At 45.1% G+C, this 12,660-nt stretch overlaps 1 protein-coding gene across 1 annotated transcript in view; it reads right to left on the bottom strand.

Annotated features, from left to right (window-relative positions):
• STK17A (serine/threonine kinase 17a) overlaps window positions 1-12,660 on the bottom strand; it is a 284,298-nt gene that overhangs the window by 185,663 nt on the left and 85,975 nt on the right. Inside the window, exon 2 of the mRNA XM_086964875.1 lies at window positions 8,420-8,632. Within this exon, the coding sequence (XP_086821001.1) occupies window positions 8,420-8,632 (213 nt within the window). The remainder of the gene's footprint in view (window positions 1-8,419; window positions 8,633-12,660) is intronic.

Genomic DNA, 12,660 nt, shown 5'->3' with positions numbered 1-12,660 from the left:
ATAATTATAGAAGACCTCTAGGCTTTGTCAGGGGGACCCCATACCTCTAAGCTTAGATGCAAGGAATCACATCTCAGCACAAGCAAAGCTCTTCTTCGTTGGAATGAATCTCTTCAAGTGCCTTTTCATGCATGCAATGCTATATTAAAAGAATTCTACTTTCAATAGTGCAGCAGTGCTCTATGTTGTGTCTATGGGCGCGGGACTGACCAAAGTGAATCAACAGCATACATTGTATTTCAACCTTTAACACGCTGTGCAGACTAGGAGTACGGTGTACCTCTAAATGTGTTAAGGGCAGACAGTTCTCATGCACAAGAGCATCAGCAGTTTATCCACAAGACTATAGGTCTGCAGTAACGTGCGTAAAAGCGGCAAGATGGCTGCCAAGCATATACGAACTAATGCTAACTGAGCAATGTGTCCAGTTAATTCTATGACCTCACTTCACTGTGTACCTGTAGAGGGCTTAGAAGAGAATGCAGTATGTTAGCGGAGAGATGCTGTGAACCATCTGACCAGGTGACCCTCGTCTCCCATGATGTGTAGATATTGGATCGTATGTTGGGCAGGAAGCTCTGTGGTTAGCGCACCCTAACTGGCAAATAAGGAGACCAGAAGTGAGCGGTGTAAGAGGAAACTGCCGGGGTGAAGACCCCCCCCCTTCCACCTGCTCAGCATGAGGGTTCAGATTTCTGTTGCGAAACAGGTCCCCAGTGTCTTGAATACCAGCCGTGTCTCAGCCTCGCAGTTCCGTAAGCATAGTGACACGCGAGACTCTGGGGGTGCCTTGTAAGGGTATGGAGGGGGCATAAGGCCCTATAGCACGAGTAATGAACAGACACAGGCAAAAACCCTTATAAGCTACTGAAAGCAGCAGGGAGTCCATGTGTTTGGGTCGTGCGCACGGATGGAAGAGGTGTAGGAGGGCGGAGCATGATAACGGAGAGAATGTAGTGGCCGTATCCCCAAGACAGTGAGAGGCCAACCATTTGGCAATCCACTGCACCTGCGCCGCTAAATAATAGTGCTCAAAATTAGGCAGTAAGGCCGCCCTGTCCAGTGGGTAGTTTGAGCTTCTTAATGGAGACCCTATGTCTGAATGCCCCCAAATGAAATCTCTAACTGTGTTTTCCAACTTATTAAACAGGCAGGAGATATGTAAAGGGGCAGATTTGCTAAAATAATAAAGAAGCTGAGGCAAGATCACCATCTTAGCAAGCGCAATTCTGCCTGAGACGGATAATGGTAGAGCCCTCCAGAAGAAGATCTGAGACCAGATGGCAGTCACCGCCTTGGTAACATTACCATCAAGCAGGTCTACTTTATTGCGGCATATGTGAAAGTGCCAACACACCATGTTACCGGTTCACAATTTAGTGAGTAGCTCGAGTCTGGGGTGCTCACTGTAAAAGGGAACAGTATTGATTTCCAAGAAGTAACGCGCAGGCTCTACATAGCAGCAGAAAATTCTGAAAGTATCAAATCCAACGAAGGAGAATAGCATGCCAGTCCCCGACATATAGCAGTATGTCATCTGCATACAAGGATATTGTATGAATGTCATCCCCCACAGGGATTCCCATGTCTTCCCGAGTTCAGACAGTCGCTGCCAAGTGCTTCACCACTAAAGAAAAGAGCAGGGGGGACAACGGGCATCTCTGCCTAGTCCCGCTCCCTACTGCTATGGCCTCCGAAATGTAGGGGCCGGTTTTGACTCAGACAGTTGGGTGCCTATATAATAGCTGGACTAGTCCGATAAAGAAAGGTCCAAGGTCAGATTTAGCTGAGGCGACAAACAGGTAGTCCCATTCAAGAGAATTGAATGCCCGCTCAAGGTCAAATACCAAGAAGCCTGAGTGCCGTCAATCGGATGGGGCATACTCAGCAACTCGAAAGTAGCAACGGAAGTTCAGGGAGGTGCTACGAGCCGGGACAAACCCGTTCTGATCTGTATGGACTATTGAGGGGGTGCAGGGCGCCAGTCTGTTAGCCAGGATTTTTGCCAATATTTTATAATCTGTTTTTAAGATCACTAGTGGTCTGTAGGAACTCATGGATGTGGGATCCTTCCCCGGCTGCAGAAAAGGGAACAGGTTTGCACTGTATAGAGAAGGTAGGAGCTTGGAGTCTTCGATCACGGAGGTAAAGAGTGCATGTAAGCGAGGTACTAGTGTTATTAAATGTCTTAGGTCGCTCGCATCTAAAAAAGTGCTGATTTGTTGGGGAGTCCCTTGCGCTCAAGATGTATAGTGACGAGTCGTGGCTGTGTGAACTTCTAATTGCATGTTTCTCATGAGCCCCAAGTCATTTTGTATGGCAAGTATAGGGCTACGGGGATGTTCCTGACGAGTGAGCTAAAAAGTTATGGCATCCTAATTGTTCCAAAAGCATGAGTCGCTCAGTTTGCATCGCTGCAATCTTCACCCTAGCCTCAGGATGAGTACCTGAGGGGGACTCCTGCCGGAGGAGATTCCTCTTGAGGGTGCTCAGGGTGGCGTCCAGCTGGCTACCCACATTCCACTTCAGGCCCAGGCAGTGTCCCCATGTCACCACCTTAAAGGCCTCCCACTCGTTGGACGGGGGAGTTAGTGGTGTCCGAGTTACGCTCAAATTAGTCCAGCAGGGATGCACCAAACGAAGCACGGAATGCCGGGTCCTCCAACGTGGCGGCTGCAGGCTCCAGCTGGGGAGGAAGGGGTGAGTGAGGGGGGCCTACTCTCCCAACTGATTAACAAATATTGGAGGTTGTGGTCTGAGTACGTGTGCCCTAGATACTCAGTGTTTAGAATCAAAGGAAGCAATGCAGGCAGGACAAGGATATGATCAAGACACACATGCAGGTAGGGGTCTGGCCAGTAGAACGAATATATACACGAGAGTCAGGGTTACGCTGCCTCCAAATATCAGATAAGAACCAGTGCTCCAACCATGTACACAGAAGCTTGTGCATTGGACGACACTGACGTGCGCCCAAGGAGCAGGAAGGAATGATCCAATAAAGTGTTGAGCACTGCATTGAAGTCACCACCCAGGAGCCAAGGGACATCACGCAATGGGACAAGACCCTAGGCAAATCACTCAGAAAAGCGCTCTGGTCTACGTTTGGGGCCTATATAGAGCCCAGCACAACAGATTGCCCGACCACATAAGTGACTCCATGGAGTCAGTCGGCTGACCCATGGAACCAGCACCAAGGCCATCAAAGCTGAAGTAGCCCAACCCAGCAAGTCAGTAGCCACTTCTGGAGAATCACCACTGACCATCCTAAGAGACCGATCGTCAACAGGCAAAAGTTGCACCAGAGTCTGCCGGGAGTGTCATGCGAGTCCAGATTAGAAGCCCAGGAGGGATGCTTTAGTGACCAGGTAACTGTCCAAAATACTCCTTAGTGGCCCCCCTGACCTTCTCTCTGCCGGATTTGGTTGCCCTAGTCGAGCAGAGTAGCCTAACACAACTCTTTCAAACTTTTCAAGTTTACGATTACCAATGCTAGTTTGCAGGTGGGACTAAAAGTATTGAGATATACATTTATTTTAAAAATCTCCATCTCCAAAACCCGCGAGTGGATTCTGCCCATCAAAATTCATAAAAATATATACTATTTTTATTAATTGGTGACAGATTTCTTTAGTATTGTGTGTCCTGATTTCGAGGTTTGGTGATTCTAAATGCTTTACACTGGCTCCTTAGTTTAAGCCTTGGTTGCCCAAAGCCACCACTACCCAGGGTTATGCTAAGGTTTTCCAAAAGAGTCAGACTGGACCCAAGACCGTTTTTGCGAGTGTATTACACAGTAAGATTGCACAACCATACCATGTAATGCACACAAATCTTCAAAACAAACAATTGCCTAAATACAAAATTGACTTAATAATCAAACTCATGAAGTTAAGAAAGCCCCTCCCCTCACTCTGCCCCCATAGCTCCGCATCCAAGCATGTGTGCCTAATTCATACAAGGGTTTATGGTCACAAATTACACAATTGTCCAAAAAGTGATATATATCCGTAATTTCCTGATTCCAATTTAGACATTGTGCAATAGAAAACCATCAATATTGTGCATTTTAGACAATAGTTGTTTTAGAGTTATGAGTGGGCAACCTGTTTATTCACAGAGATGAGAAGGGTGTGGTGGTAGGGCAACAGATTTCTAGTTGTTTTTACATCTAATTAAATTAAGTGACAAAAATTACTTTAGTGACCAAGAAACAGAGTATGCAAGTCTCCTGGTTATAGTATAATTAACGCATGTTTGATTGGTGATTGTCAAAAAGAACCCTGGAATCTTGACAGAAGCACCTCTAAATTTAATTGACTGCATAATATGGTCTTACGTCTTCACTTCAGTCTCAACACAAAGCAAGTAAAAACAAGCTTTTGCAATGCAATAGGTCTTGCATTTCCGTGAGTTTAAGCTTTAGGCCTTGTAAATGACAATGCCTATTTTTGTTTTGTTTTTTAAAACATAAATAAATGGCATTGTCATTTACAATGCCAATAGCTTAAACTTGCAGAAATACAAATTCAAATCAAGTCAATACAATACGTGATGCCAGTTCCACAGATCATACGTTGTGCGCTGTGAACTTATTAGTAAAACTAGGTCTGCAAATGTAATGGTCATTTCCAATGAAAATCTGTTTGAAATGGCAGTGTGGTACAACACCATGCACACTCCGCTCTACGTCACTCCATTAACTTTTATTCATCCTCAACGGCAGCTATGCAGGTGTAAAACATGGCTAAAACACATGGACAAAGGCAATACCTTTTGGATACGCGAAACCTATTGGCTTTGCAAAGGCTGGTTTTGTAAAATGCTTTCACTTTTGACAAAATATTGCTAAAACACCCAAAACTAGAATTGTTTCCTCTAATAATTAAACGAATCAAGACCAGCTGTTTGATGTTAGATCACTTAAAACAAAGTTACTGCAAAGCTTAATTCTTAAAAATTTAGGGGCTGATTATGATAGCGGTTTTTCCGCATCCTCCGGGCCGGCGGAAGCCACCGCCGGCCAGGAGGATGAGGAAAAACCGCTGCGGAGCCTCCAAAGACCCACCGCCAAATTAGGATGGCTGGTGGGTCTGGAATTCCGTCCGAAGCTTTTCCGCCGCGGTCGCCTTCCGACCGCGGCGGAAAAGCTCTAACATGGCTGGGGGTGTCTATCAGACACCGCCAGCCATATTAGGATGGTGGTGAATACATGATTTTCCACGGCGGCTTTTCCGCCGTGGAAAAGCATACAGACCTTCACTTCGGGGGCCCGTTGCGGGCCCCCTGGGTGAAGGGGGGGGTGGTGGTGCACATGGGGGGTACCTATGGTACCCCCCTGCATTTGCGTGCACAAAGCGGCAGGCACTGCGCAGTGCCTGCTGCTTTGTGCATGCAAATGCGATGCATGCATTTTTAACCTTGCGGCGGGTGCAGCTTGAAGCTGCACCCGCCGCAATGTTAAAGATAGAGGATGTGACCGCCACCCTGGCGGTCACATCCTAATCTACTCGGAGGGAACGCCACAGCCCCTGCGGACGTTCCCTCCTCCTCAGGGGTCGCGGACGGACTCCAGTCCGTCCGCTATCCTAATGACCCCCGAAGTTAGGATCTCCCCTCGACCTCCGGAGCCAACAAGGTGAGATGCAAAGGCATAACATGGCAATACAAATGTGTCCAGGCTCCCAGGCCATTGGCAAAATATAAATGTGTTTAACACCCAGGAGACTTCCTGGCGCTCCACTCCAAATACCTTTTTCCCAGTTTATTTGAAAGAGCAGTTGAATCCTATTTGCATTTAACACATGGAGAATGCATACAAACTAGTGACAAGATGCTATCTACCCTCCTACTGTACACTTAAGGAAGTCTTTGGAGGTTCTAACTCTTGCTGGAAAGGCTGGAGCAAAGGAGTATGCAAGATCCACATAAAAACATTTGAGACAAATCCTCTCTCGTATCAAAGCCATAACAGAAAATATCCTTCCATCCCAACAGCTAGTGCTACTATTGGGGGATTCCGAGGACAGCCCTGGTTTTTCGCCCCCGACCATGCCAGAGAAAAACAACAACTTCTCATTTGTTACTTGCGGCCTGATTGTCCATAGCCCAGACACAGAAGCACCTAACTGTCCCGCTGGTTAACACGTTGTGGGGTGGGGTAAGGTATAGTTCATCTTTTCAATGGAACATTTTCTGGCTATATTGCATGAAAAAGTCTACTAACTTGACAGGCTGTGGAATCTTGGTTATCTACTTGAAACAAATTCAAGTACTGAACGGGAACCCGCGATGTTACTGGATGTACTCTGCCGTTCCCGGGTTTGTGATCTACCCTCGTGAAGAGTGGAGGGTGAGGACTCCGACCCATTTGTTGAATATTAGATGCGAAATATCAGAGCCAGCGACTTTGATTACATTTCTTCTTGTAGGTTGTCCCAACCCATTATATATAAAATCGTTTTTTGAAACCTTATGTATTGTATGATTTATAGATTATGTAAGCTGGCGAGCCGTTTTAAAACATTATATTGCTTCTGTGACTGTCATTCTTAATGCCTTTAAAACTTAAATAAAGTAGTTAAAAAAAGGGCTCAGAAACCAAAGATGTGTGGTGCTAAGCACTGTATAAAAACAAGCATCAACAGCGAAGCCAGCAGGTTACGCTTTTTTGACCTATTGGCTTTAAAAAAGGCGCTTACCAATGCTGCGCAGAAGGAGCAAATTGCGAAAGCTGTGCACTTTGGGGAAATTGATATCTTGTTTTTTTTCCTTCAGTCAAGATTGGATGACATCTGCGCTGTCAAGCGGCTGCGAGACATTTACACACACTAGATACATACACTCACACTACATTGCTAGTTTAAATTGTGGTATCAAATATCCACAATAAAATAAACCCAGAACCACGCGGAATTCATCAGTCAAGATATCCTATTTGCATTGAATCTCTCATCAGCAGCATACAGACCGATCACTGTAGCAGACACTCAACCTGCTAAACTCTCATTGGGATCAGAGCCTCGGACCTACAACTGACCAATGTTTCTCTTGCGTGCGCTGATCCATTGCAGCTTTTCCTCCATCTTTTATACAACATACGCTTTGATACTTCGGAGTTGTCAAAGAACTTCAAGAAAGAAATTACTTTTCACCCCAATGTCACCTTCAACCCTTCTCAGGCTGGCTTATTCCAACGAGGCCCTATCATCCCCCAACCCGCCCACCACCCAAAAAATGTATGTGACCCACATCATCCTCCACGATTACTCCGCTTGCATGGCCATGTACAGATGGTGTCTGCCCTTCCATTTCTAAAATGCACAGAACCACATGGATCTACTTCCTGGACGGTTCCGTCAGGTGTGTGAGGAACAGCCATGCTTTGCCAGTAGCTACCATACCGCCAGCTTCAAACACTACGAAGTACAACTCTGACATACAGAGACACACTGGCTATTCACAATGAATTAGACTCAAATCTTGAGACACAACCGGGCTTTGGAGATCTTTAAGTTGCTTACTATTGTTTTTTTTCCAAAGATGCAAGCCAGCGGGATGTTAGTTAATATAGGTACCAGACCCAGAGGGGGGAAAAATATGTTAAACTAATTCAGGAAAAGCCTTGTGATCACAGCACATCTTACGGCCCACGTCCTCTTCTTTAAACAACCAGCACCGTGGTTAATTATGGAGGTCTCGGCTGGAGAACTGTAGAGTCCAATATCAGACTGCCAAATACACATTGTAAACAAGCTGTCGCCATTACGCGAATGGAAAAAAAATGCTTACCGACCAACTGAAGGAGACAGTGTATTGCCGCAAGTAAAAGATCTAGTCCTGATGGACGGTCCCAAAAGGAGACAGGGCGTTAACCAGGAGGGACTAAGAAGCCTCATTATCCATCGGAAGCCAGCATTTACCATGGACGATAACGACAGGCAATAAATATGAGCGGGGCTTCCCCACCACTTCTAAAACATACCGTAATACAACATTCCTCGCAAAGCGATCAGCGCCTGCGTGCTGCAACGCAAGGCTCGACCTCAAAAAAAGTCAGAGTAACAGAAAGTAGATCCTGTTTGCAACTACTCCGTCAAAACCAAGCCACGCGACAAAATGTCTCATTCACGCTTTTGTCACAGAGAGCACCCATCCCTGAACACAAAACATTAAAAGTTAACTTTTAACGATCAAATTCATATTACGTCCATAACAAACGGCAATCAGAAATATAGTAAGAGAAAAGCAGTTACCTGCAAATACTTTTTTTTCACCTTTGTGTGCATATCTTTATTTAAATTAAAAGCATTAACAGAAAAACTGAAGACAAAATCCTCCACCAAATAAGCAATGTGATTTGATCAAAAAACAATGCAATAGTACAGAGACTGGGTGCTTGAATATCAAATATACTTACAATTCAAGAACTAAGATCATCTCTGATGCGGTTTCATAAACTTCATGCAAGTTGATGACCCTGTGGCAGCATTTTGCGAGCTCCAGTACTGCAATCTCGTGAATGATTTCCGTCCGGCAGTCTTGGCCTTTCCTTCTTTTTCTCATGAACTTGGCTGCAAACTCTTTTTCAGTTTCTTTCTCAATACATTTCCTTACTACCGCAAACTTTCCTCTGTGGAGGGGAAAATGTGAAAATGGAAATTTTAATATAACGTTTGATATATTTTAATGGCATCAGATTTGTCACTGTACCAAATTACAGAGCATTACAAAGAATACCGTAATGTCCCATTTAATTTATTTAACCCATTAATATTAGTGATCGTGTCCTTAATTTCACAATGCACATGTTTAAATAGAGATCACAACTGGAACACGTGAAATATCGCAAGTACCTTCCCCAAATTAAAATGTCAGCCTGGATTTATAAAATTCATACAAGCTACAGACAGCTTTTGATTTTTAATAGCCACATAGATCACATACTACTTAAATTAAAGAAGGTCTTATTGCTGGTTTTGGTGGAATAGCAGCCATTGTCTCCATTTATTATTTATCAACTAGCAAGACAATGAAATAATTTAGTAATTTCAGATATTTCAAGTTCCTTCCAGAAAGCAAATACGTTTCAGGCTTCATTTTCATGTGGACTGAAATCGACGAAGTGTACCATTAGGAATATAGATAAATCATGACACAAGGGAAATTACTATATTAAAAATTCTATATTTTTCGGATAGGAAAACTACGTTTGAGATCAATTTTGAATGAAAAAAGTTGTAACTTTACAATGCTTAAGACATCAAGTTGAAAAAGGAGTGAAAAAAGCTACTGGTTTTCAAAGAGATTGAAAGTAGGAAAAACCCACAGACAGCTAGCCCGCACATTTACCGTTACAAGCTCTAAAACACTAATTTACCCCCCAAGAGAACTACTGCTCATTGCCACACAGCACAATTCAAAAAAGAAAATAACAAAATAGCTGGAGCCCCCTTCACGCTTCTAACATCAGAATACAAGTAGGGGCAAACCCTGTCCAGGCCTTTTCAAATATTCCCAACGCAGGCTTCAGTTCACTGTAAATGCAATGAACCAGCAGAGGGCTTTAAGGCAGTCCCCCTTCTCAAAGATCACTCCTGGCTCCATTTGTTATCACTAAGGGTGTGATACGATGGTGATGTGCAAACAAAACAGGTGATGGACAGAATGTGGATCAATGTCACACATTCACCCCAGTCCAAAGATCTGGGCCCAAATCCATCGTTTTTTTGCACTCCACACCACCTTGGGTTAGACAATGGCGATATGCAAATCAGCTCTGACCCTGTGCCCCATGGGAACAGTCCAGTCCGAACTACAAAAGCCATGTCCTTCCCAGAACGGAATCAAGCATCCGAGGACCGGACCGATTTCGAGGTAACACCTCTCATCAGCCCGGCTAGCTTGACTCCAGTGGTGTGGAGTGCCTGGGACCCACGTCTGAGCATCCCCAGCGCACTTAGGGCGGAACTTGCAAACAAAACAGGTGATGGACAGAATGTGGATCAATGTCACACATTCACCCCAGTCCAAAGATCTGGGCCCAAATCCATCGTTTTTTTGCACTCCACACCACCCTGGGTTAGACAATGGCGATATGCAAATCAGCTCTGACCCTGTGCCCCATGGGAACAGTCCAGTCCGAACTACAAAAGCCATGTCCTTCCCAGAACGGAATCAAGCATCCGAGGACCGGACCGGTTTCGAGGTTCCGTTCTGGGAAGGACATGGCTTTTGTAGTTCGGACTGGACTGTTCCCATGGGGCACAGGGTCAGAGATGATTTGCATATCGCCATTGTCTAACCCAGGGTGGTGTGGAGTGCAAAAAAACGATGGATTTGGGCCCTGATCTTTGGACTGGGGTGAGTGTGTGACATTGATCCACATTCGGTCCATCACCTGTTGTGTTTGCATATTCCGCCCTAAGTGCGCTGGGGATGCCCAGACGTGGGTCCCAGGCACTCCACACCACTGGAGTCAAGCTAGCCGGGCTGATGAGAGGTGTTACCTCGAAACCGGTCCGGTCCTCGGATGCTTGATTCCGTTCTGGGAAGGACATGGCTTTTGTAGTTCGGACTGGACTGTTCCCATGGGGCACAGGGTCAGAGCTGATTTGCATATCGCCATTGTCTAACCCAGGGTGGTGTGGAGTGCAAAAAACGATGGATTTGGGCCCAGATCTTTGGACTGGGGTGAGTGTGTGACATTGATCCACATTCGGTCCATCACCTGTTGTGTTTGCACGATGGTGATGTGAGCATGCAAGTTCTTAGGAAAACGAAGTAAAACCAGTCAATGGGTCCTTCATCCCTTTGGCCATGTCAGCTTCAAGTCAGAATATTATAAGTGACCTATGTGTATATTGAACTAAATAACTACATATGTATCACTTAGATACAGACAGTGGTACGATTCTATTATTTCACAAAGTACATAAATGCATTCCATTGCAACTAACAAGTGGTGAAGTGACCGTTGTTTTTCTTGTAACTCGTGTGGCCAACTGCTTCTTTTATTGATCAACATTGAAGATGCTCTTTGAGAACAACTTCAGACCCTGTTCACGGGGATGTACGTTGTTACAACGCATGCTTTTACCACGCATGCCTTTACAACGCAGGTTTTTCAACGCAAGTCGTTACAACGACTTGCTTTGGGGGGTGCTGGATAGTGAATAGTTTAATTTACTATTCCAACTCCAGTCCCCGTGGATAGTAGGGAAGGTGTTGCATAGTAAATTAAACTATTACCTATCCTAGAGCGCCCCCCAGCGCAAGTTGTTGTAATGACTTGCGTTGAAAAACCTGCGTTGTAAAGGTACTGCGTGGTAAAATTTGCGTCGTAAAAATTGTTTCCCGTTCACGGGGAGGGTCGTGGGGAAGACTGGCTACTGAGTCCCAACCATGGGGTTTGTAGTCATTTTATCACTGGTTTACTGGGGTCAGTACTACTACGCCTCCGAATACTGGAGCAAAAACAAACCCTTCCTCACTTGGCTCTCAAGACAGTCACAGGCTTCTCAGGGAGTGTTCGATACCCAAGCTCAGCACTCCCCAGTCAACCAACAGATACTATAAATTCAATGTCCAGCCCGTGCTGGTCTATTTAAAAAAAAAAAAAGCAAGTACTTTTAATCACATAGTAATACTTAACTCTAGACAATCCAACTTAGAATACAGGGCAGGGGCCCCAGGTACAATCCGCCCTTGTGGCACTTCACCCACTGAGTTCCCTTGTAATTCTACCTGTATGGCCCCTTTGAGGCTGGTCCCCCCCCCCCTTACTAGTTAGGTAAGAGCATCAATCAGGTTCAGGTGCAGTCTCAAGTTTCCTGCACAAACCAAATGCACACTTGGAACACTGTTTTTCAGTTCTTAACTCCAGGTGTAGACGTTAGATGATAGCCCTGTCTTCACGCCTTCAGAGCAGATCTTCAAGTCCCACTGTACACCTGTAGGTAGGGGCTGTAACAAGTGAAAATAGTTCAAGGCCAACCAGTAGGACAGGCACGGGCCGTGTCTCAATGTACGCATCCACCCAGATTAGGCCCGTGACAAAGCAACTCTGGCACAGTTGCAGTCCTGTCTGATGTGGCTCTGTTGGTAGTGGGTAGGCTGTGGGCCCAACGAAGCATATTTAGTAGTTACAGTCTCAAAAGGGGATGATGTGAAGATTATGCCAGAAAATTGTCAGTAGACCAGATATGCACGAAATCTGGTACTTGGGGCAGGGCATCTCTGCATGAACAAGGATTAGAGAGACTGCGGTAAGGTATCAGTTAGCCTTGGAAAATAAGGGCTGCAAGGAGTAGGTCACACATGAACCTCCGCTTCACTTTTAGATATTTTCGTCCTCGGCACAGTACCAAATACCAATGAAATCCCATGAGAATGGAGGTAGGAGGTTGTGGGAATAACAAAGCAAGTAATTACAAAGAGAAACTTGCTTTTTTTCTGACTCACGGATATCAACGCAAATTCTACCAGCTCGCTTTTGCCCACGATTCTACAAGAGAGATCTGGTACAGCCAGCCTGCTATCAATAGAGAACAGTGTGATCCTTCAGTGTTTTAACTAGACCTTAGGGCTACAGAAATTTAAACTAATAAGAATCATATTCCTGTGATGTGTATTAAAACTAAAAAGACTTCTATACCTGTT

Source organism: Lissotriton vulgaris, chromosome 4_1 (genome assembly GCF_964263255.1).
Source record: "Lissotriton vulgaris chromosome 4_1, aLisVul1.2, whole genome shotgun sequence".
In the NCBI taxonomy this organism is placed as follows: domain Eukaryota; kingdom Metazoa; phylum Chordata; class Amphibia; order Caudata; family Salamandridae; genus Lissotriton; species Lissotriton vulgaris.
This window is presented reverse-complemented; position numbering and strand designations above follow the sequence as displayed.